The following is a 23,534-nucleotide window of genomic DNA, read 5'->3' as shown; positions in this document are numbered from 1 at the left end:
AGAGACGGCTTTATGAATGTAAATACAGAGGCTTCACAACAAGGTGCAAACCACTGGTAACGCTCAAGAACCGAAAGGCCAGATTAGTCTTTGCCAGCAAACACCTTAAAAAGCCTGCCCGGTTCTGGAATAAGATTCTTTGGACTGATGAAACCAAGATTAACTTGTACCAGAATGATGGGAAGAGAAAAGTATGGAGAAGGAAAGGAACAACTCATGATCCAAAGCATACCACATCATCTGTCAAACATGGTGGAGGCAGTGTTACGCCATGGTCATGTATGGCTGCCAATGGAACTGGGTCACTGGTGTTTATTGATGACCTGACTGCTGATAAAAGCAGCAGGATGAATTCTGAAGTGTATAGGGCTATACTTTCTGCTCAGATTCAGCCAAATGCTGCCAAACTGATAGGACACCGCTTCATATTGCAGATGGATAATGACCCCAAACATACAGCAAAAGCTACCCAAGAGTTTCTGAAGGCATAAAGTGGGATGTTCTTCAATGGCCAAGTCAGTCACCTGATCTCAACCCAATAGAGCATGCTTTTCACTTACTGAAGACAAGACTGAAGGCAGAAAGACCCACAAACAAGAAGCAGCCAAAGGCAGCTGCAGTAAAGGCCTGGCAAAGCATCTCGAGGGAGGAACTCAGCATTTGGTCATGTCCATGGCTTCCACACTTCAGGCAGTCATTGACTGCAAAGGATTTTCATCCAGGTATTAAAGGCGACCCTTAAGTTTGAAATGATGTTGGTTTGTTCCATTACTTATGAGCCACCAACGATGGGTGTGTGTGTACGCCACTGGCTGTCCTTCCTGAATGGGTAGTGCCCCACTTTTGTCAAACCCCTTGAATTACAGCTGAAAGTCCTGACTTCGCTCCCATCTGGGTGTGTTTCCTTTCAACTTCAATGTGGTGGTGTACAGAGGCCAACTGCCAAAACAGTTATCCTTGTTCCAATATTTCTGGCCCTGACTGTATGTAGTATATAGCCATCATGACTTGTAGCCATTGATTGTGTTTTCCTCCAGGAATTGATTTAATTCCTTTGAAAGACCATCCTAGTTGCTGGCCATCACCACATCTTGAGGAACTGAATTCCACAGTTCATGTGCTGTGTGAAAAAACACTTCCTTTTGTCTGTCCTGAATTTTCCATCGTTCAGTTTCATTGGATGACCCTGGGTTCTAGTACTGCAAGAGTGGGAGGAAACCTTCAGTCTGTTGGTCCCAGGGCATAGTCTGAAGGCACATGAGGCAGCCACCTTGCTGAAGCTAAGCAGGTTTGGGTCTGGTCAGTGCTTGGAGGGGAGACTACCACGGAACCACATGTAGCCACCTTGAGTTTCATGATGGAAGAAAGGTGGGATATAAATGTAGTAAGTAAGTAAATATTGGAGGCAAGTGCCTGAGATAATAGAGATGACTGAGCCAGCTTTCCACAAAGCTCATATTTAAGGGAACAGTCATATAAAATTTGGGCCTGCTAATAGCTTACTCCAGTGATATGGCATTTATTGAGGTGTTGTTTTTTCTCCCTCACCCTATGATTTGAAACTGTTACATTTTCTCCAAAGTGTGTATTTACTCAAGACCCTGTGAGTGGTGGTAGTGGATCTGTGAGACCTGGGTTCATATCTCTGTTCAGCCGTGGGGTCAATATGTGCCCTTGGATATTGCCAGTCTTTCAGCGCTTGAGGCTTTTACTCAAGGAAATCTCCTGAGTCAGATGGAACACTTGGCTTTCTTCAAAATAGCCAAGTGAATTGTACTTGTGAATTGTAATTGTGATCACAGTACACAGTGATGTGTACTGTGTGAAGTGAATTTTAGTGGGTGCCTATCCGATCAACTTTAACCCCAGCCAGTACACATCCCTTAGTAAATTTAAGTGTAGACAAGTTATTAACTTAAAAAATGATAGTGTTCAAAATCCATGTTATGTCTTTTTCAGGGTCTTTGCCACTCAAGTTTGGTATTGGAAGAGCCATCTTCAGTTGTGCAGCTAGATTATAGCCAGAAAGTGTTGCTGGTCTCCACTTCACAGCGAAGTCTCCTTTTTTATACTGAACAAAAATCTGTCAAGCAAGTTGGAACCCAACCCAGAAAAAAGTAACTCCATTAAATTTTGATCCAAGCAAATATCTTAGTTTCAAACTCTTCGTGATGGGGTTTGGACAACTAATGTAACTCAATGTAATTCTCTTAAAATATCTTATAGATAACTCCTTCTCTGAAACTGCTAATAAATTATTCAAAATGGATAATTTAAAATACTATTTATTTAAAATATTGCTTGTATTTTTATTCCTTTAATAAGAAGTAAAATGTTAAATGTACTTAACTAAAAATGTAAGTAATGTCCAGCTGTCAAGAGATAGGATGTTAGTTGCACCCTATCCTGTCCTTTGGTTATTATCCTGTGCTTTCTGAGCTTATGGGTTAACTCAAATTTCTGTGTTCATATATCTCCCTCTATATATTTTTTGCCCCCAAACCCCCAAAATAGTTAGCAAACCCAAATTTTTATAAGCAGAATAAATTCTGCAACATATGCAACAGCATGCCAAATTTGCAAATCCCTCTTCATATTTTTATGTCTTCAGGATTGAAAGTGTTTGTGCTTCATTTTATTTTTCTTATTTTTTGAAACATTTGGCCAGGTTCTAAACTCACTACAAGCAGAAGTGCTTCCATATGCACATGATGCAGTAGCCAGTTTTCTACCTTGATGCGTCACACTCTGCTCCAGAGAATCTCCTGACCCTTGGGCATGAGGGGCTGCAGCAGGAACATGGGGCAGGGGGCTGGAAAGTCTGTGGTTCGTGCTTGGATGGCTATGCACAACCCTTTGGATTCCAGCCCATGTTCTTCATTCTCATGTATTGCATATCATATATTACAAATACTCTACAATTATTTTATTTGTAGCACAACAACAGTCTCTTTTCTTGGATGTTGTTTGTAAAGCTTTATCCATTTGCACTTGGATAATAAATAGTTTTAGGATTGGTTGTCTTTTCTCTCCTAAATATAATTTATGTGGTTTGAGAATTCTTTTGCTTTTCAATTTCAGTACCGGTAAACTTGGAGCATGTTTTATCCCTGGGTTGTGTAAGCAAAGTGATCTAACACTGTTTGCTGCAAGGCCTGGGATCCGTCTTTGGAAATCGGATGTCCATGGAATTGTTCAGGCCACATTTATTTTGAAAGATGTATTTGCTGCTGGAATGAAGCCTTTTGAATTATATCCCCGAGTGGAACACTTAAACAAGAGCAGCTTTAATTTCCCGGAGAGGCAACTCGGATTCATTTCCTGCTTTTTCCAGGAAGGTTGGGTGCTGAGCTGGAATGAATACAGCATTTATTTATTAGACACAGTAAACCAGGTAAGGGAAAGTCCAGGTAAATGGGCTGTTTTTTTGGAATGGTCACGTGCTTAGTGATGCAAAGAATACTGTTATATTTCACCTGTTCTTTGCAAAGGTTTTGCCTTTGTGACTTACTGGGTTGGATCCAGATTTACTCTGGATCACCTGCACTGATGGAAGTGGGTGTCCCCACCCCCTCCTTCCCATAGCAGCCTCTCCAGCCCTCTGAAAATCTTACAAAGATAGTCAGGAGACCCTGCTGAATGGGGTGAGCTGTGGAGGTGGAGGGGAAGGGGGGGAATCAAGCGGCGGGACCTTCCATGAGTGGATTCTCTCACAGAAGGCAGATCCCGGATCCAACCCACTTTTTAATGGCTTGATTTTAAGATATACTTTATAAAGCAATGAAACACTTTCTACATTGACTTGTGGAAACTCCTGCATGTTGCAGAGGGGTTCTGGGGCATGTTCTGAGATACACTCTTAACTCAAACAGGGCTGGCCTCTTTGCCTGAGATAGTACCTGAAAATGCCTCCATCTTTTTCTGGATCGTTTGCAGACCCTCATATCTCTATATTCGGGGAGGGATTCCGGATTCTGTCTCAAATATCCAAATTTCTGAGCCAAAACAATAACTACAAGTTGCAAAATGTATACTGTATTTTTCCAGCAAAATACATTTTGAACAATATATAGTAGTAGTTAAATGAAAGAGAATATGTAAAGATGGGGGACTGGCTATTAAAGAAAAACAAGTGGGATCTGCAACCCAGTGTTGCAGGGTCACCCCGTAAGTGTTCCTGTTTAAGGCTCCAGCCAGCCTGGAACAGGAAGTTTGTAATGCCTCTTGGGGAAAAGGGCCGTTTCAGGAGGGGGAAGGGGGAAAAGGGACTCCTTTTTTGCCTGCCCCCTCCTGTTCTATATAGCACTCGAGGGCTCAGATACGGAGCTGCTTATCAACCCTGAACCTGAGCATTTTATAACTGTATAGTGAGTAGGGTGGGGGATGCAGGAGGATGGGAAAGAGAAAAGGCATCCTTTACCATTTCCTCTCTCCTGAAACATCCCTGTATAATTCAGGAAGGGGAATTTTTTAACTTCACAGCAGGCATTCCTCCCCTCTGCTCCCAGGATACCTTACAGTAAGAGGCTTGAGCAAGTCCGTTCTCTCCTTCCCATGCCCTTCTGCCCAGTTTCCATTTTTTTTCTCTCTCTCCTTCAATTAATACTTCAACATTCTGTATGTCCTGGAAGGGTCCTTCTCAGGCCATTCTGACATCTTTAAAATTACCTTTTAATTTACAAACATACTTACATGTATCTAGAGAGGTCCCCCAAGTATATGGAAACCAGTAGCTTATTTTTGGGTGTCCAATTTAGTTTGCTATTAGAAGGAATGATATTGTGCTTGGATATAAAGACCATTACAGTGAATTCCAAGTAGGTCATACAAATCAATATATCTGCATCTTTTGCATATACACGCTACATTGCAATGCTCTATTTGGCCCTTAGATGCTTAGGAGAAGCATGATGTTGGTGTGCAGAGGGCATTGCAATCCTTACTCCTCACAATGATCGTATGAAGTAGTTTATTATTCCTGATCCTACATGTAGGAAACTAAAGCACAGAGAGAGAGAGTTTGCTCATTGCTATGTCATTAATTGAGCTAGAATTAGGACTTGATTCATTCTTCTGGTTATATTAATGCTTGTCTTAAATTTAAAATATGTGATAGTATGGTAAATAATCACTGTAGTTCAAAATTTCAGCCACAGTGAGACTGTGAATACAGTTCTGGATACATGAAAGTGTGTGTGCTTTACTTTGATTCCTCACCAAAGTACCAGGCATGTGTTTAATAGCTTCTTCTGACAAGTTCTGCTATGACTTGCTTACTGGGTGATTTGATCTTGAAATGAAGTTCACAGCCTCTGAGACTGCAGTGGGCTATGAAGAATGTACCAAGATGTCTCTTCTAGGGCTCTCTAAAAGCTTAACATTAATTATTGTGCTTTCGGGGGGCGGGGGGAGAAAACTACAAGTTGCCCTGTGTACCTGTGAAAAGGAAATTAATAGGGCCACCACTTTTGCTCCATGCAGTTTTACTTATTGGCATTAATGAATAATTGCACAATTTATAAATCAATAAAAAGTTTACAGTCCTCAGACTGCTGGGTATTACTTGCATGTCTCAGTTGCTAACATACAGCTCTATTCCTTCCCTTCTTCATCTTAGCAGACTTCTTAAAGGCTCCTGCATCCTTTGGGACTTGAAAGTGTCTTGAACATAGTCTGAATTTACATTTCTCATGCCAACAAGAGTTGAATTATTATCACAACAGAACTAAATTATAAAACATTTTATAACTCATTTCTGTCCCAAGTTTTACATGAATCGTGCCTGCATTAGTTCTTTCCTTCTTTCAGTAGCGTCAGTTGACTCCTTGTTTTGATTGTATAACATTGCTTGCCAAAAATACAAAAAGAGCTCTGAAGTGTTATTTGCATCCTAAAGAGCTTCTTGGCACATTCGTATCTTATCTTTAACTTTTCCTTGTTTTCACAGACTATGATTGGCAGCTTGGAAGGATCTGGCGATATTGTGTCTGTGTCCTGTACCGAAAATGAGATATTCCTCTTAAAGGGAGATAGGGATATCATTAGAATCTCGAGCAGACCTGAAGGATTGGGGTCAATAGGTTTGCATACATTAGCATACTAAGTTTTATAGCATATGTAAAGTGATTGATGTGTGCGGTGAGTGTTCTTGTATTCTTTTGAGTGGATGCAGTTGACCTGTTGACTCCCTCACCCATGTAAAGTGAAAAGTTCACCATTAGCAAACAGTTCAGTATTACTGCTGCCTTCTGCTTGTGCTGAATTGGATCAGATTGGCATGGGAAAATAGGTCTCCAACATAGCTCCCATGAGCACCAGTGTGCCTGCAGACACTTCTCTTCGTGTCTGCCAGGCTTTTTGCCTCGTCCTGATTTTTATTTTACTTCTTAAGATTTTTTGATTTATTTTGTTAACTGGAACGCTGGTCTGCTGCAAAGCCAAGTGCTGCCCTTACCTCCAGTGCCGTCATTATTGGGGTTAAAAAGAGTGGTTTTGTGTTCTGGAGCTCAGATCTTACCTCTGCCTTTCTAAGTAGGTTCTTGGGCAGGTTATTTTTCTTTTAGTCTCACCAATTTGCCTTCTGGGAAATTGTGACTGGCCATGCCCACCCTGGCAGCCATTTTATGAATGGACAAGCCCACCCCATGGCACCCATTTTGTGAGAGCGCTCATGATACTCTCAAAATTCCAAATGTGCCCACCAACTGCCCAGAGTTGGGGACCCCTATAGGATGTTTGCATTACTTCAGTTTTCTGCATGTAAGTCCTAATTCTCAGTGAATTGTAAGGATGTGGGGTGGTGGCTTGGTTCCAAAGAACTGTGGGTAGGGCTGGGTGTACTTTTGCACCATCTCACTCTGCTGCAGCCCCTTGCATCTCCCAAAAATTCACTCCTGAGGATCGCCAAGACTCTCTGGAATGGCATGTGGTGGGGGAAACTACAACTGAGGATGGGGACTGCCGCAAGTGTGAGACCTCTTGCGTGAGTGGGAATGAATTTTGGCAATGGAGCTCTCCTGGGCTGAGCAATGAAGCAAATAGGGAACAGATTTAAGACTGTTATCAAGTCACTTCTTTATGTAACTCAGCCTGTAGCAGAGGTGGGGAATGTGTGGCCCTCCAGATGTTGTTGACTGCAACTCTCATCAGCCCTAAGCAGCAGAGCCAGTGGTAAGGGATGATGGGAGTTGCAGTCCAACAACATCTGGAGGGCCATGCGCTCCCCACCCCTGGCCTATAGGATCCACTGCTTCTTGTGAATGTTGATAGCATGGACTAGCCCAGCCTACCCCAAGCTGACGCCCTTCAACTGCGTTGGACTTCAGCTCCCATGGCCATGCTGGCTGGGAGTGGTGGAAGTTGCAGTCCAACACATCTGGAGCACACCAGGTTAGGGTAGGTTGGGCTAGATAAATTCTTGGAGAATAGGTCTATTGATTGTATTTCGGGAGTCTGTAGTAGCAGACTCTGTACTAGAAGGCCATTACCTTCCCATAGAAACAAACCTTGGGACCATCTTGTCGCTGTCAAACAGGTTGCTAATCCTAATAATCATACAGCATGTCAGGATAAGTTTGGGAGATAAGAACAAAGGCAGCTCTCAGCTGTTTATGTGTTCCTCTCTACAGCCAGATGTTTCTTGACAAATGGACACAGCTCCCATTGAGGCAAAGTAGCAGAGCCAGTCTTACGCTAGTGTCAAAGTGGCTTTGTTCATTGCTTGGCAGTCATGCAAGATCTCACCCAAGTGTCGCCACTATGAATTAATCCTGACTTAGGCCAGAGCAGTTTTTAGGAAATAATAAAGCACAGCCTTTTAAAAGAAATATTAAGTAGTGCAACATGGTTCAAACTAACCTGACCTTTTTGCCAGATAGTGTGGCATTTGAGGGAGTGTGCTTTCTTTAACAAGAGATTGGTCTTTCAGTGTTACCCTTTTACCCAGTTTGTTTCTTGTTACTGCTGTACTGATCCCAGGAAAACATGTGTTTGAACATACCTTGTTCTTTGAATGTCATGTGAATGCTAAGAGCCCCACTGGATTGTACCAAAGGTTCAGCATCCTGTAGCCAGCAGTGGCTCATTGGATGCTTCTGAGAAACCTACAAGTAACGCCTTCCTCAGTTGTGTGTTCCCCAGCATCTGATATGCAGAATAATGCTGCCTCCAATGGCTATTATGGCTAATAGCTACTGATAGACTAGTCTCTCATGAAGTTGTGTGTTTTGTAAAAATTTGTGCTAGCAGTCATCACTGCATCTTGCAGCAGCAAATTCCATGAATTAATTATCTGTTAGGTGAGGAAGAACTTTCTTTTGTCTTTCCTGAATCAGCTGCCTGTTGTGGAGTTATCCCACATTCTTATGAGACAGGGCGAAAAATTATCCATTTGTTCCATTGCATTCATAATTTTATAGACCACTATCATGTTCCCCCTTAGTCATTTTTTTCTACATTAAGAGCAGTTAATTGCTATTTAATGTTTGCCATTTCATGTGTTCAATTTCAGATAAGAATTCAGAATTGATGAGCCCATTATCGGATTTGAGCCCGAAATTACAGAGCCCACACTCAGTAGTTGCATCTGTGCCATCTAATCCTTCTCCAGAAGTAAGCCGAAAATTAAGTAGCTTCTCTTCAGCCCAAACTCCTGGTGACAAAAATGGCTCCATAGATAGCCCTGACTTGGATGTAGCACTACGAACGGAGAAAATTCGCTCGCAGAGCTTTGATGGACTAGGGGACCTGAGCACTGACCCAAGAGGAAGAGGCTACTCAGTACCTAGTGAACCGAGAAGTAGGAGCAGCTCTATGAATTCTGTGGACAGTGGCTCCAGTTTCTTGACCAGCGGAGATCAAACCTCATCAGTTCAGAGAGAAAGTCAGCTTTCTTCACGGCGGTTCAGTCTGATTAGCTCTGAAGACTTCAATCAGGAATTCATTGTCAAACCGATCAAAGTGAAAAAGAAGAAAAAGAAAAGACCGGGTAAATAGGAAAGCCTGTTCTAACACTCTTTGTTCTGATGTCATCTTTTTGGGATGTAGTCTATAAAAATGAACTCCGGTCCAATAGAATAGAATACTGAACAAAAGCAAGTTCTGTCTCTAGTTAATTTCTCCTTGTCAAAATGGATCCGTGTATACCTTTACAATGAAAAAAGAATGGGGGAGATTTTTGTTTTGTTTTCTTGCATGGGTATGTTACATAATGCAGCCATTCTTTGGATCTTGGTTATGTTGGTAAGACAATTTTGATTCCAGCTGTGTTAGCTTTTCTTACACCAGTAAAACTGGATTGCCTTTTTTTAATCTCCAAAATCTAGCTTAATTGGTTAGCTTCAGCAGATTGGCTCTTTTGCTTGCCATATTTAGCCAGTGTTCTGTGCCTCTTGATGCCTGGGCCCTGCCTGATGCCTGTGGCTTATTCAGAGAGTTTGGTTCCTGTTTACACTAGACAGCTGTTTCCAGACCAAAAAGGTATAAGATTCAAACCTGCAGTCATGAAAACGTGGAATTCAGTACCCTGAGTAGGTGGATATCATGTTTTGCTGCTCAAAGTAAATAAATAAATGAACATAATAATAATAACAACAACAACAACAACGATAACAACAACATTTATATAGCACTTTAGAGCATTCAGGGTACTTCACATACATTATCCTGTAATTCATACAACAACCCCATAAGGTAGGTAGGTGATGTCTCCATATTGCAGATGGGGGAGGTGGACTGGAACCGAGAGAGTATGTCTTTCCCAAGGCCACCTGGTGAGGCCATGGCAGAGGTGCGGTTCAATCCAGGGGTTTCCTGGTTCATAGCTCAGTCTCTGAGCCACTACAATGCACTGTCTTAGCTACTACAGTACACCAGTTAAGCTGGCACTTCTATGGTCGGGAGTGTCATTGCTCAGTGGTAGAGCATGTGCTCTCCATGTCAAAGGTGTCAGGTTCGATGCCTGGCATCTCCAGTTAAAAAGACATCCAAGTAGCAGGGCTGGGGAAGACCTCTGCCTCAGATCCTGGAGAACATCTCCAATTAAAGAAGACAGCAACGGGTTACTTTATATCCGCCTTCCCCAACCTGGTGCCTTCCAGTTGTTTTAAACTACAGCTTCCAGCATTCCTGACCATTGGTCATGCTGGCTGGGGTTGATGGGAGTTGAGGTCCAAAACATCTGGAGAGGGGAAGGCTGCTTTATATCACTGCTAGCATTCATGCAGGTAGTTCAGTCTGCAAACACACACACACACACACACACACACACACAGGTGAAGTCAGGATTAACTGCAGCTTCAAAAATAGAATTATTCCTTGTTTTCAAAATGGTATTCTCTCAGTTAATAAACTTCTCTCTTTCTTCCCCCAACCTCTCCCCACCACCACCATTTTTCCCAACGATGTGTGAACCTAGAAAATGGGACCAGGAGAAATCCCAGCTCTCTGGAAAGCTCACCATGTTGTGAACAACAAAGCTTTGCTGAGAGCCCTCAGTCCATAAATACAGATTTGCTCTCTGTTAATTCTGGCCCAGTGGGCAGCATTGTGGACCGCTTAAGCATGAGTTCTGCAGACCAGGAAAGCGTATTCAGTGCAGAATCCCAACATGTGTTGTGGGAAGAAAATGACTCTGAAACATTCAGTGTACTTCAGTCTCCAGAGTCGATAGCTGCTCTAACGCTAGAGGACAATGACAGTGTGCCTGAGCTGCTGAAATTTTCTAACGGGGAGAGCGAAGGGGGTGCATCACCTGCCATGGACTCCTTAACGTCCAATTCCCCCTTGCTTCTTGCAGAAGACAAAGTGGGGAGTGCTGACACTGAGCGGAACTGGAGCCTTCTGTCTGAACGAACTGAAGCCAGCTCAACACGGCCGTTCCAAGACGAAGAGCAGTTTCCTCTCCCTTCTAAAACAGAGGACATTTTAGATAACTTAGATCTACCAGGTACTTCCGATTCTCTGGAAGAGACAAGCCCTGAGAAAGGGATGTCTGTAAATGTGAGAACAGCTTCTAGTGCTGAGGAATCATTTGGTCAGGATGCAGCTGTTGAGACCCAGACAGAGCAGAAGCCACAGGAACCCCTAAAGGACCCAATCCCTCCAAATCTCACTGCTCCTCCTCCTGGCCTTACTGGAAAAGAGGCATGTCCTCAAGAGAGCGCATTACCTGGGCAGGACTTCTGGGAGACATGCAAAGCTGAAACCAGCACTAACACTGCCAGTGAATGGATAAGCAACACCCATGACACTAGAGCTGAGAGATCTGCATCAAGTGATGAAGAGGATATCTATGGGCATGGCTTGCCATACTCTTCTTCAGAGACTAGTGTGGCAGAAATGGGAGTCTGCCTTCCTCCCCAGGATAAAGTCAGAACAAACATAGAGGAGGGAGTGCTTTTAAAGTCCGATCAGGTATGTTCTTGAATACACAGTTGTGTATCAGAGGGTCCCTAGCGTGAATGGGAGGGTCTTGCACTCATATTAGCCCTGTTCTTTTCCACCAGTTCTCCCACTGCTGTGCACACACCCGGCACCACATCCACACTGTTCCCAAGGTTCCTCTGCAACCCCCAGGAGTGCCTTCTGGAGGACGGTGTAAGGGCTGCAGAAGGAGAAGAGAGGGAGGAAAGCCCTGTTGCACGAACAGAGTTCTGCTTCTCCAAGTCCATCACGTTTTATTAGAACATTTAGATGAAGCACATTGTTTAGGATGTTGGAGCTAGTCTCCTGTGAGCTGCTAAGTGGTTCACTTGCATCTCAGCTGAGCGTTGGATCACCAAAAGCTGCATTTAAAAACGAAACAAAACTCTGCGAACAGCCCACATTCAGCAACTGTAATATGTTTTATTTTTGTTATATGTCAACAAGTAGGGTAGTGAATTGGGAAGAGCGCCCTGAGTCATTGGAAGGCAAAGACAGGAAGGAGAGGGTGACTGTTTGGATACAGTGTCATGAAGAGACATTTCCCCCTTTTCTTGGCTAGTTAAATTTATTACACCAATCCATTTCTGTGATTCAACCTTTACCAGAAAAAATCTATGACTTTATCTGGCTTTCATCAGCATAGAAATCTTGCTCTTAAATTGGGATCTTCAGAATTCTGATGGAACCATCAAACTGTATACTAGAATTTATGGCATTTCCCTGGCCATGGTGTTCTTCAGAAATCCTTCAGAATGCAGGACTACTGAAACAGTTATCAGGATTGGTGATAAAACTGGGGAAATTCACATGGGGTATAAATGTGGGAAACCCTTTGCTAGAGACTAGTAAGACTTGGTTAAAGTTGTCCTTAATCAAGCAGGCACCTTTTGTTCAACCAACCAACGAAAGATGCTTTTAGAGAAATGAAGTAAAAATGCGCTTTCCTTCTGTGACTACAAAATTTGGCAGCTTTCTTATACCAATAAAGATACCACACCCTATTCTAACTCTCCAGTCTTTAGTTTGCAGAGAGCTGGATGGGCTATGCAGGTCCCGGCTATGGAATACTGAGCCTGGTTGTCTCCGATAAATACATTTGGTGTCTGGATTACAAAGGCGGCCTGTACTGTACTGCTTTACTGAGCGCTGGTCTGCGCTGGCAGAGGTTTGAAGATAACGTCCAGCAGGTGGCAGCCTCTCCTTCAGGTGGTTAGGCTTGCAATTTTTTTGCCTTCTATACTTGGTTAGGAAAAAATAAGCAGGTTTGTGTGAGTCCCTAAAAGCCTTGGTGCCGTTCTTTATTTGATTAAATCATGTATTTATTCCTCTTTCATACAGAGGTAATTCTTATAGCAGATAAGGTCAGTGTCTGTCCCTTGATGTGATTATGAGCAGTTTACAAAACTTGAAAGCAGAACAGATGTGCTTCCCAATAAACCTGGGGGCTTGGTACAGACCTCTGGAGCCCAGCATCTTTCTTGTTCCGGGCATAGTCTATTGCATTAGTGCCCCAAAATAAAAATTACAATGGGCTGAAGATGGAGAGCAGGGGTGTTGAACCACTTTCTTCCTGAGAGCTGAATTCCATTTTGGATAAGCTCTCGGGAGCCGCATTCTAGTGGTGGGTGAAAGGCAAAACGGCAGGGGGGAAGTACAAAAAATAGCAGCATATTTTAGCATAAAGTTGTTACTGCCAGTAACTAAGCTTTTTAGAATGGGGGGAAACTGCACAAAAGCTGAGAAACCATCAAATGGTTAAGGGAAAGGGAGTGGGGCCAGGGGAAGGGGATGGGGCCATCTGCAGGACCCTGGATGGCCGGATTTGGCCCCAGGCAAGCCTGAGGTTCTGTAGCCATGATGGAATTGTTCAGGCTGCCTTTTGTCGAAAAGCTTTCCTGGACTGTACCATCTTAAGCTGCCGATGGGTGCTTAGGTTACATATTGAATGCTCCTCCAGGAGGAATTCCCTCTCCCCTTTCCTGCACATAGAAAAGAAGCACACTGGAGGAAAGATAGCCTTCCTCTGACATTCTAGTGTTCTACTTGGAGGAAGGTTTGGGGGAATGGAGAGAACGTTCAGATAGACAAGCATCCAGACACACAAACACACACCTGCAGCCAGATGTATACTGTGACTTCTCACTCAGTTCTGCTGGTTGTATAAAAGTGGCTTTCGTATCTGCCACTCAACCTGTGTCTAATTTCTCTGAAAATTCAGTTTTACAAGCCTGCATGTGTTTTCATTTCTTGGAATTGTAGCAGCACCTTGTATAATACCAGAGATTCTATTCACAGGTGTGATACTTGGGAGGAGCAGTTAACTCTAGGTCACTTTTTCTCTTTTTTGAGTTGGATCCATTGGGTCCTCCATCTGGCTTGTGACTCTTCTTTTGAACATTGTCCCCTTCTATACAGTCCTTCCTCCATAAAAATATGTCTCCTAAGAGGCCTTCCAAACTCTACAATAACTGTAGCTAACGAACAAAATTGGATTGTGTAAAAAGGCAGAGAGGTGTTATCGTGTGCTACATGTTACTCTTTTTATTAATGTGAGGCTCCTTCTGCAGGGACTCTTCTCTGGAAGGTTGAACAAAAAACCAATAAAGCCTTTGCCTGTGGAAAAGTGACTATAAAAGGGAAACGTCACTGGTACGAAGCTTTACCCCAGTCAGCATTTGTATCTTTGAGTGATGACACTGCCTGGATTATTCGAACGAATGGAGATCTGTATCTGCAAACAGGTACCTAAGTTAGGAACATAGGAACCTGCCTTATACCGAGTCAGACCATTGGTACATCTAGCCCAGTATTGTCTACACTGACTGGCAATGGCTCTCCGGGGTTTTAGGCAGGATTCTTTCTTTCCGAGCCCTAGAGGAGATGCCGGGGATTAAATCTGGGGTCTGCATGCAAAGCATGTACTCTACCAGCTATTCTTCTTTTAGAGTGGTGGGGTTTTTTTCCCATGTTACAGTGGAAATTCTGTGGTTCCTTGGAAGTTTATCGGGTTTCTCAGTGAGAAAGCCAATGTAAGGCGGACATGTTGCCCTGAAAGAAATCTTGCCACCACCCCAGTCTTCTCCTACAATGTGTTGAGTACATTTTAGAGTGTGGTTGCAGCTCATGTGGAGTGATGGCAAGGCTGAACAGTCCTGGGCAGAGCATGTGTGAGTGAGATGCACACACACAGACTGTGCAATCTAGAATGCTCACTAAGAGCCAGTGTGGTGTAGTGGCAAGAGTGCTGGACTAGGAGCTGGGAGATCCGGGTTCTAGTCCCCACTTGGCCATGGAAGCTCACTGGGTGATTTTGGGCCAGTCACACACTCTCAGCCCAACCCACCTCACAGGGTTGTTGTTGTGAGGATAAAATGGAGAGGAGGAGGACAATGTAAGCTGCCTTGGGTTCCTTGCAAGAGGAAAAAAGGCGGGGTATAAATGCAATAAATAAATAAACTGACTTCTCTACAACATTCAGAGGGTCCTTACAGACCTGCCAGAGGTTCTTCAACAGACCTATTAATACCAAAAGTGTTCCCTCAGGATAGTCGAAAGCTTGCGGTGGGGGGGGGATACCTTTCTAGAGATGGGCACATCCTCATTTCTTATAACAATCTCTGGACATTATTTGCCTTAAATCGCGTTTGGACAGCCTCGGTTTAAGTACTTTTCTGGGATTATTGGCTTGGAGCCAAACTTGCCCTTTCACAAAGGAAGAACCCCGTCCACTCACAAAAGGACTGTCATGTGGAGAGGCTCCCACTGGAGGAGAGGGAGAGACAATGTTCACCAATTCCCCCCTTTCCCCTGCAACCCCCATCTACACCTCCTGTCAGGATCTGCTCCACCTGACAAGCTCTGCAGCGCCACCTGGTGGCCAGATATAGAAGGCAGCCAGGTTCACACTGCAGTATTTGCAGGATTAAGAACTGGGCCTGTAGGTGCTTGCAGGTCCTCTAATTCCACATCCATTCCGATCCCTGGTCGGGGCATAGATTGGCCACAGCAAACCATCAGGTCCCATCACCAGGTGGAGCTGCAGAGCTTGTCAGATCGAGCAGATCCTGATGCCTCCCACACTGCTCTGGAAGGTCTTAGTATGGAAATCTTACAAAAGAAGTGCCTTGATTTATTTGCAAAACGTGGGATTTCATTACTGCTCTGCCTTTACTGCTCCCCTCTCATACGCTTTATTACAATGAAGAAATATTTTTCATGATTGGACAGCTAATCTTTTCTCAATGGTCTCTCGTACTTTTGGTTCATGAGAGCATAAAGCTTGTCTCGGGGGACAAGTATCTTGGGCTTTAACAGGTGTCTGTCATGCAGGAATCCCCAAAGCTCAGGCCGGCAGCAGGCCTCTTGAGAAATTTTTATCTGGCCCCTGGAGGCTCTGGAGAAACAGTTGCCCACAGTTTCTTTTTTAGTCCGTGCTTTAATATCATGCCCCTGGTGTGCTCTGTGCACATGTGCTCTGTTAATTATATAGGGCTTTCTACTTGTTGCCATCATGAGTCTGTGTGGCAAAACACACTTCCAGCCGACAGACCAGTGGAGGCTGGTAGCTCCAATGTCAGTGGGGCTGTGAATCCGCTCCGGGTTTCACTCAGAACCAGTCAGAACTCTAAAGGAGCTATCCAAGGCCACAGCCTAAAGCAGCCTTGCCCCAACCTGGTGCCTTCCAGAATCGTTGGTCTACAACTCCCAGCAGCCCTGACTATTGGCCATGCTGGCTGAGGAATGCTGGGAGCTGTAGTCCAATACATTTGGAGGGGACCGGGTTGGGGAAGGCTGGCCTAAAGAATAGAGTGGACATCAAAAATACAGAAACTGTCCATCCCTGCTATGGAGAGAAACCCATGATCCTGCTAATGTGAGCAACAGCTGCCTAATTTCTGTTTAATCAGAAGAATGCCTACCTCTTTAAAATGCCTATACATGTCCAAATTCATTTACATTCAGTGAGCTCATAAAGTCCTGGTATATCCCTGCCCAGAAGAAGAAATCTCAAGAGGCAACTCTAGGACTCTTCATCTAAGGTTAGGGTGATAAGAATAATGTACTCCTTTCAGGCACCACATTTTAAACTCTGAGCAAAGCAGTAATAGATCCCACCATAACACTTTACTTATTAATGGCAAATACAGAGGCATCTTTTTTATCTGGTGGCTCTTTGTTATTGGATTAGTCTTCAAAGAGTCTTGTGAATGTAGGAGCACAAATGGAAAAACAAGCAGTTTAAATAAAAACTGGCTTCTGTTGAACCCAGTGTTATCGTAGGACACAGTGAAATGTGTTAAGGAGCATACTGTGAGCTAAAAGCATGGCCAGAGTATAAATGTAACATTTAAATGTAACAAGAAACACCCTTCCCCAAATTAAGTCCCAGACTCTAGAAGGCAGATAAAAATGAACCCCAAAAGAATGCACCATATGAGCAAAAATGGAGACAATGCAATGAATTGCTGCTCTGTATTTTACTTGAAGGCCTGAGCGTGGATCGTCCCTGTGCCAGAGCAGTAAAGGTGGAGTGTCCCTATCCGCTATCACAGGTTACAGCCAGGAATAATGTTGTCTGGGCACTGACTGAGCAGCGGGCGCTTCTCTTCCGTGAGGGTGTGAGCAGCTTCTGCTCTGAAGGGGAGCAGTGGAAATGCGACATCATCAGGTAAGCAATGTTTAGTCAAGTCAGTATGTTCTGTAATAGTTCTTGATTTTGCAACGACTGGATTTTTCATCATCTTAGTTTAGACTTGCACATGTTTAGAGAGCATATTTCATCACGTGAGGTGGCTGTTTCCCTAATCAGGTTAGTAGGTTTCATTGACCTGTGAGATGGCAGAAAAAGGTACTCTATTTTGAAACTGTGCAGAAGAGGAAAAAGTATCCATGTGTTAATAGAATAACAGAGGAAGTTACGCCAATTGCCATTTAATATTTCACAGACTTGGGATAAGCTTGTGTGGCCACATTATAGTGGATAGTTACTAAATACTGCTTTAATTTACACCATAATAATCAGGGTTGTGTGTGCACTCTATGCTAAAATAAATAAATAGATTAAAGTCTTGTGGCCAATCAAATACAAATTTGACCCCAAGAAAAGCTAAATTCTGATGCCTGTATAAATTACCAAATTGAGCCAAATTTGCATGCATCCTCTTCATCAAGAGAGCTATTAAAGATTTGTACAGCTGATTGTACGGTAGCTTTTCGGTTGAATATTTATGTAATAAGTAACATTTGTTTATTTTAGCTTATTTAAAATTTTAACTTAAGCAGTTCTTTGTATCTGGTTTGTACTAAGTAACATCTGCTCGCAAAACTTTGAGGCATCCAGTGGTATGCATGATGAAGCAATAGCTAGTTACAGCTATATCCCATTGAAATCAATGGGACTTCCATTTGTTGTGACTAAGTTCCATTCAGTTTTGTTCAGTGGGATGTAGTTGCAAATGCTTTATCGCATCCAGTGGCTAAAACAATACTTTCAAGTTATTGAGCTGTAAATAAGTAGATTGGGAAAGTTAGCTGGACATAGTAAAGGCTGTATCTTTGAGGGGAGCAGGGGATACTTGTTTGTAAATGTGTTACGGATTTTGTTTGTTTTTGCAGTGAAATGCAGGCTCTAGAGCCAGTGTGTGTTACTCTTGGAGACCAACAGACCATTTGGGTTTTAGACATCCATGGGAACCTATGGTTCAGAGCAGGCATTGTTTCAAAGAAACCGCAAGGAGACGATAACCACTGGTGGCAAGTAGGCATTCTTTATTCTGTTTTCAGTAAGTGCAGAGGGACTTTAGCCTGTGGGTAAAGCACATGTTTTGCATGCATAAAGACCCAGTTTCAATCCCAGCTAAAGGATCTAAGGAAGCAGGTCTGGGGAAGACCTCTGCATGAATTCTTGGAGGGCCACTGTCCATCAAATTCTGCCTAGATGAAGGTACACTTTGACACAGTATCAGGCAGCTTCATTTGTTCATTAATCCTTACCACTGGTGGGAGAATTTGGTATGGATCCTAGAAGGAAACTGTCACAAACAAGGCTTTAAATGTGACTAATTCTTAAATCTATACTATTTTAACAATTAGTTTCTGGACCTAGGGCTGCAGCCCTTATAATAGCCTTCCTGAACCTGGTGCCTTCCAGATGTTTTGGACCACAACTCCCAGCAATTCTGACCATAAGCCAGGGGTGGAGAACCTCAGGCCCAAGGACCAAATCTGGCCCTCCAGGGTTCTCCATATGGCCATGCCCCTTTCCCCCATCCACCAATCATTTGGTGGTTTCCTGGCTTTGGTGCAATTTTCCCCATTCTAAAAGGCTGTAATGCCTCCCCTGAGGCTCAGTTCCTGGCAGTGAGAGCTTTAAGCTACAATATTTCCCCCCCCCTTTATCTTTGGCCCCCACCGCTTTTGCCTTCGGTCCCACCCACCACTGGAATGTGGCCCCCAAGAGCTTCTTTTACATTTAATTTCATCCTCGGGCTGAAAGAGGTTCAGCACCTCTGCCATCAGGTATGTTGGCTGGGGCTGATGGGAGTTGACATTCAAAACATCTGGAGGACACCACTTTGGGGAAGGCTGTTTGATAAGTTAATTCCCAAATGAGAGAGGGAGTCTGATATTCTACCAAGGGAAACATTCATCCTCAACTGGAGATATGGATAAGCGGAGGACTCTGGAGGCTTGTGAGCATGCTGAAACTAGGAAAAGGAGGGTGCTCAAATATTTCATTTCACCAGATAGAGTTAAATCCAATGTCATGCCAGCGGATGTCTGCACATCCAACAGGACTTCCCCTTGCTTTCCTCCCCACTTCAGCTCCCCTCCCAGGCAGGTTTGTGCGGCACACAGGTTTGAAGGGAAATCTGTTCCAGCAGCAGTTTCTGTTCTGCTAGCAGCTGGCCAGCATTGGATCCAACCTATAAATTGGGTTACCTGTAAGCTTAGTTCCTGTTCTTTTTTTTCTGGTGACTTCTGCGGACTGAGACAAGTCAGTCCTGTTATCTGGGTTTTCTTGTCAAGTGTATGATTTTCTGCCCCCCTCACCTGTTTTGCATACCCTTTTTCAAGAAATGCAGCTTGGCCGGCTTGCCTGTGATGCAGCATCCAATCCCATCCAGGGAATTGCGGTGCCTCTTTGCTTTTCTCAAAGGACCATTAATCTACACTTCCTTTCCTAGGATATTTCGGAGACGCTGAATTTTATTGTCAGCATACCAGATTGCTCACTGTTGTTTCTTTCTCATGTCCCTGTTTCCGAAGCATCAGGAAAAAAAGCATCATGCAAAGCACGCAAAACGCATTATTGCACAAGCTTCTTACAGTGCCACCTCTCCCCCTCTTTTTTGCCAATAGCCAGAATGAACTGCAAATATGGGACATGATCCAGCCAAAAAGGGAATATTTAAGTCCCATTGCTCTCAATTGGAGAGTTAATTCTCATGCAAAAATCTCTCATATTGAAATCAATGAAACTTATGAAAGGGCTTGACATTGGTTAGCATCATGGCTATGGTGTTTTCTTCCTTTTGTGTTTCAAAGACTGTGGAGGGTGGAGTTCTGACTGCTGTGCTGGATGGACCCTTGGTCTGATCTAGTAAGGGAGGTCTTCACATTCTCTGGTCCTTTTGTATATTTTTCCCCCTAGGTAAGCATTACCGATTATGTAGTGTTTGACCAGAGCAGCCTTTTCCAGACCATAATCCAGGCAACCCAGACAGTAGCTACGGTAGCCCAGGCCCCTGTTGAGAAGGTAGCAGACAAACTCCGCACAGCCTTCTGCACACAGCAGCTTCAGTGTCAGCCAAGCCTACTTGCAGTCAGCAGCAGTGGCGTCTGGATCTCCTCTGGGAAGAACGAGTTCCACGTAGCAAAGGGAAGCCTTGTAGGTAGGTTCGTTTTTGTTGCTTGTAATGGCAAAGCCAGCTGCAGATGTATCTCTGTTCATTCCAGTTTGCTGTAGAACATTTCCCAAAGCATACATGGTAAGCCGCACTTGCATTGTAATGGTATAACAGTGGTCAAAGTCTTGCGCATTTGTGCAGTTGCAGGCTACACTGCTGTGCATATACAAACCTTACATCATCCTGTATTTTAGTGTTTTTCCCCTCTGGTCTGAGGAAGAAGTGGCAGATGGTATGGGAGATTTGGGCAGGAGTACAGGAATTGACTCTATATCAGGGATGGGAAATGTTGTGGCCCTCAAGATGTTGCAGTCCAACAGCATCTGGAGGGCCACACGTTCCCCATGCTTTCTCTATATCATAACCAGGGGTGCCGACCCTGCTGCTCCTTTCCTGGCCTGTCATAAATCCCTGCTGTCCAGGTTACAGATTTGCCACCAGTGTTTTAGAATTTATCATTAATTGCATTTATATCCCACCATTCCTCCAGGGAGTTCAAGGTGGTATACAGAGCTGTTCCCAGGCAGTCTCCCCTCTGGGCACTGACCAGACCCAGACTTGCTTAAGTTCAGCAAAGTTGCTGCATTGTGTGCCTTCCTACTATGCTGAAGAATAAATCCAGAGTACCACTTTAAATCTGTCTTGATATCTCTGTCTTATCCTTTTCTGGAGAGACATCTGCGTATTTGGTCTAAATCACCAGCCTTTTAGTAAGAACATTATGAAAAAGATACCATAGTCAGGAGTTTTGTACTTCTCCTAGTTGGTGGTTTGCCCTTAACTCCACTGAGTTGTGTGCCCATCTAAGGAAATCCCTATGATAACAAAGACTGTTCTTTTACCATTTCATAGACATAGCATTTTGTATACTGAAGCATAACTCAAAATGCTTCAAACTGGAGGGCTAAACTCTACAGTTGAAATGGATTGATCTGAATGCCACTTAAGTCCAGCAGTCAGTGTCCGGAAAACCACGTGGTCGCCATCTTGCTGTTCTCAGTTTCATTTTTCAGGACTGGAGGCTTTGTGACATTTCTTTTAATGTTTCGGGGGGGTGGGCGGGGGTAGAACAAGGATGAAGAGGGTCAGGTTACAATTGCTACAGAGGCAAACAAATCAATATTTAACAATATTTACTTAAGAATGTTTGGTGAATAACAACATTAACAAACAATTAACAGAGCTATGAACCAAGTATGTTCAACTTCACCTTTACTTGATGGTCTTATAGGTCCCTTCCAACCCAACTATTCTGTGAAGCTGCAGTTCGCTGTGAAGAGTGGTGTGATTGTTGCTGAACCAGCAACAGTTCTTATCCCAGTTCTCTTATCCTTGGTTGCCTGTCCCTGTGTGAAGGTGCACTCTTCGTTGAGCTGCAGACTGTCTCCTTCACCACCACGGTGCTGGTTCCTCCATCCTTCCTTCTCTTTTTCTCCTCCACTCTCTTTCTGCCTCCTCTTCCTCCCAGCCACCAACAACTTCGCTTTTTTCAAACCGACCTCCACTCTGTCCTCCTCCCATTCCATGCTCCTCTCACTTTACTCAACCCACATTCCAAGGCCCTTAGAGACAGGCATTACACTAGCTGTTGTTTCTTAACTTAAATTGAATTTGTATCCTCAATGGATTATCTGAATATCTGGATCTGCCTTCTAGTGACCAGCGAGGATGCTGCTAACTTTCTGCTCCTTCTCCAGGGACCACATGGAGTTTTTTCCTACTTAATTATTTTTGGGATTTATACACTGTCTTTCCACCTGTCGCAATGCCCGTGTTCTGACCAGTATGCTGCTTTTCTGCCTTAATATCTCAAAATTAAATCTTGGAGGGAAAATGGACTAATTTTCCATAATGTGTTCTGGTTGCAGAATTTGGGGTTTCAGTTCTCAGTATTTGTGATTCTTCACCCTGCCCCACCCCTGCCCACCGGCATTGTGTTCAGGTGGATTTCATATATATCTGAATTCTGTTTGCCACCTATCAAAGACAGCTTGATGAAAATGTCAGCCCAGTGTGTGGCTGCTGTAAAAAAGGCAAACTCCATGTTAGGCATAATTAGGAAGATAATTGAGAATAAAACTGCCAATATCATATTGCCTTTATACAAATCTATGGTGCGACCACACTTGTAGTGTGTACAGTTCTGGTCATTGCACCTAAAAAAAGACATTGTAGAGATGGAAGAAGTGCAGAGGAGGGCAACTAAAATGATCAAGGATCTGGAGCAACTCCCCTATGAGGGAAGGTTACAACGTCTAGGACTGTTTAGCTTGGAGGAAAGGGGGGTAAGGGGAGATATGACAGAGGTGTACAAAATTATGCCTAGTGTGGAGAATGTGACTAGGGAGGCATTTTTCTCCCTCTCATAATCCAAGAACCTGGGGCCATCCCACGAAGCTCATTGGTGGGAGATTCAGGACAGATAAAAGGATGTTCTTCACACAGCACATAGTTAAACTATGGAATTCGCTACCACAAGACTTAGTGATGGCCGCCAATTTGGATGGCTTTGAAAGGCCCACATTCCAAGGCCCTTAGAGACAGGCATTAACACTAGCTTTCGTTTCTTAACTTAAATTGAATAGACAAATTCCTAGAGGAGAAGGCTAACAATGGCTGCTGGTCCTGATGGCTCTATGCTACCTCCAGTATCAGAGGCAGTAAGCCTATGTGCACCAGTTGCTGAGAAGCACAGGCGGGTGGGTCCTGCTTGTGGGTTCCCCGTCAACAGCTGGTTGGCCACCGTGTGAACAGAATGCTGGACTAGATGGACCCTTGGTCTGATCCAGCACGGCTCTTCTTATGTTCCTACATTGTAACCAGACAAATCATTCCATAGCCAATAACTGAAATTATTGGCTGCACCCTCTATCTGGATTGCATTTGCTGCCTCTAAGCTTCTGTGTTCTTGGTTTCTACTGTCCTGCCTTTCATGCCAGAGCTACAACCAGAGAAGATTTCTTATCTGAGGTGCAGTCTACCATGAGCTTCTCCTGCATGGGCTGCACTGAATGGTGGTTGTACAGTGAAACTCTCAAGTAACAGCAGTTTATTTCAGGGGCCGCTTGAGCAGGATTGAATAAAGCTCCCAGTGGAGTTTCATTAGTACTTGCTCAACAGCCTATTGTTTCAACAGGGCTTGTGTGGGACAGGTTCCAGGGAACTGAGCAACTCCTCTGACAGCTGTAAGAAATGCTTTCT

At 43.8% G+C, this 23,534-nt stretch overlaps 1 protein-coding gene across 4 annotated transcripts in view; it reads left to right on the top strand.

Annotated features, from left to right (window-relative positions):
- The window catches only part of TECPR2 (tectonin beta-propeller repeat containing 2), a 65,078-nt gene that overhangs the window by 7,524 nt on the left and 34,020 nt on the right, over nt 1-23,534 (top strand). For 3 of the 4 annotated variants that reach the window (XR_014788328.1, XM_084838377.1, XM_084838396.1), the window contains exons 5-14: nt 1,960-2,117; nt 3,082-3,394; nt 5,948-6,080; nt 8,510-8,986; nt 10,415-11,412; nt 12,447-12,630; nt 13,992-14,165; nt 16,912-17,092; nt 18,040-18,181; nt 20,078-20,318. Coding sequence is in view for 3 of the 4 variants with exons in the window: in XM_084838377.1 (XP_084694503.1) it covers nt 1,960-2,117; nt 3,082-3,394; nt 5,948-6,080; nt 8,510-8,986; nt 10,415-11,412; nt 12,447-12,630; nt 13,992-14,165; nt 16,912-17,092; nt 18,040-18,181; nt 20,078-20,318 (3,001 nt within the window). In the remaining variant the exon portion in view is untranslated. The remainder of the gene's footprint in view (nt 1-1,959; nt 2,118-3,081; nt 3,395-5,947; nt 6,081-8,509; nt 8,987-10,414; nt 11,413-12,446; nt 12,631-13,991; nt 14,166-16,911; nt 17,093-18,039; nt 18,182-20,077; nt 20,319-23,534) is intronic. The other variant, XM_084838387.1, reaches the window with a different exon arrangement.

This window comes from Heloderma suspectum, chromosome 1 (assembly GCF_057233095.1).
Source record: "Heloderma suspectum isolate Gila_16-S chromosome 1, 16-S_ref, whole genome shotgun sequence".
NCBI classification, from domain to species: domain Eukaryota; kingdom Metazoa; phylum Chordata; class Lepidosauria; order Squamata; family Helodermatidae; genus Heloderma; species Heloderma suspectum.
This window is presented reverse-complemented; position numbering and strand designations above follow the sequence as displayed.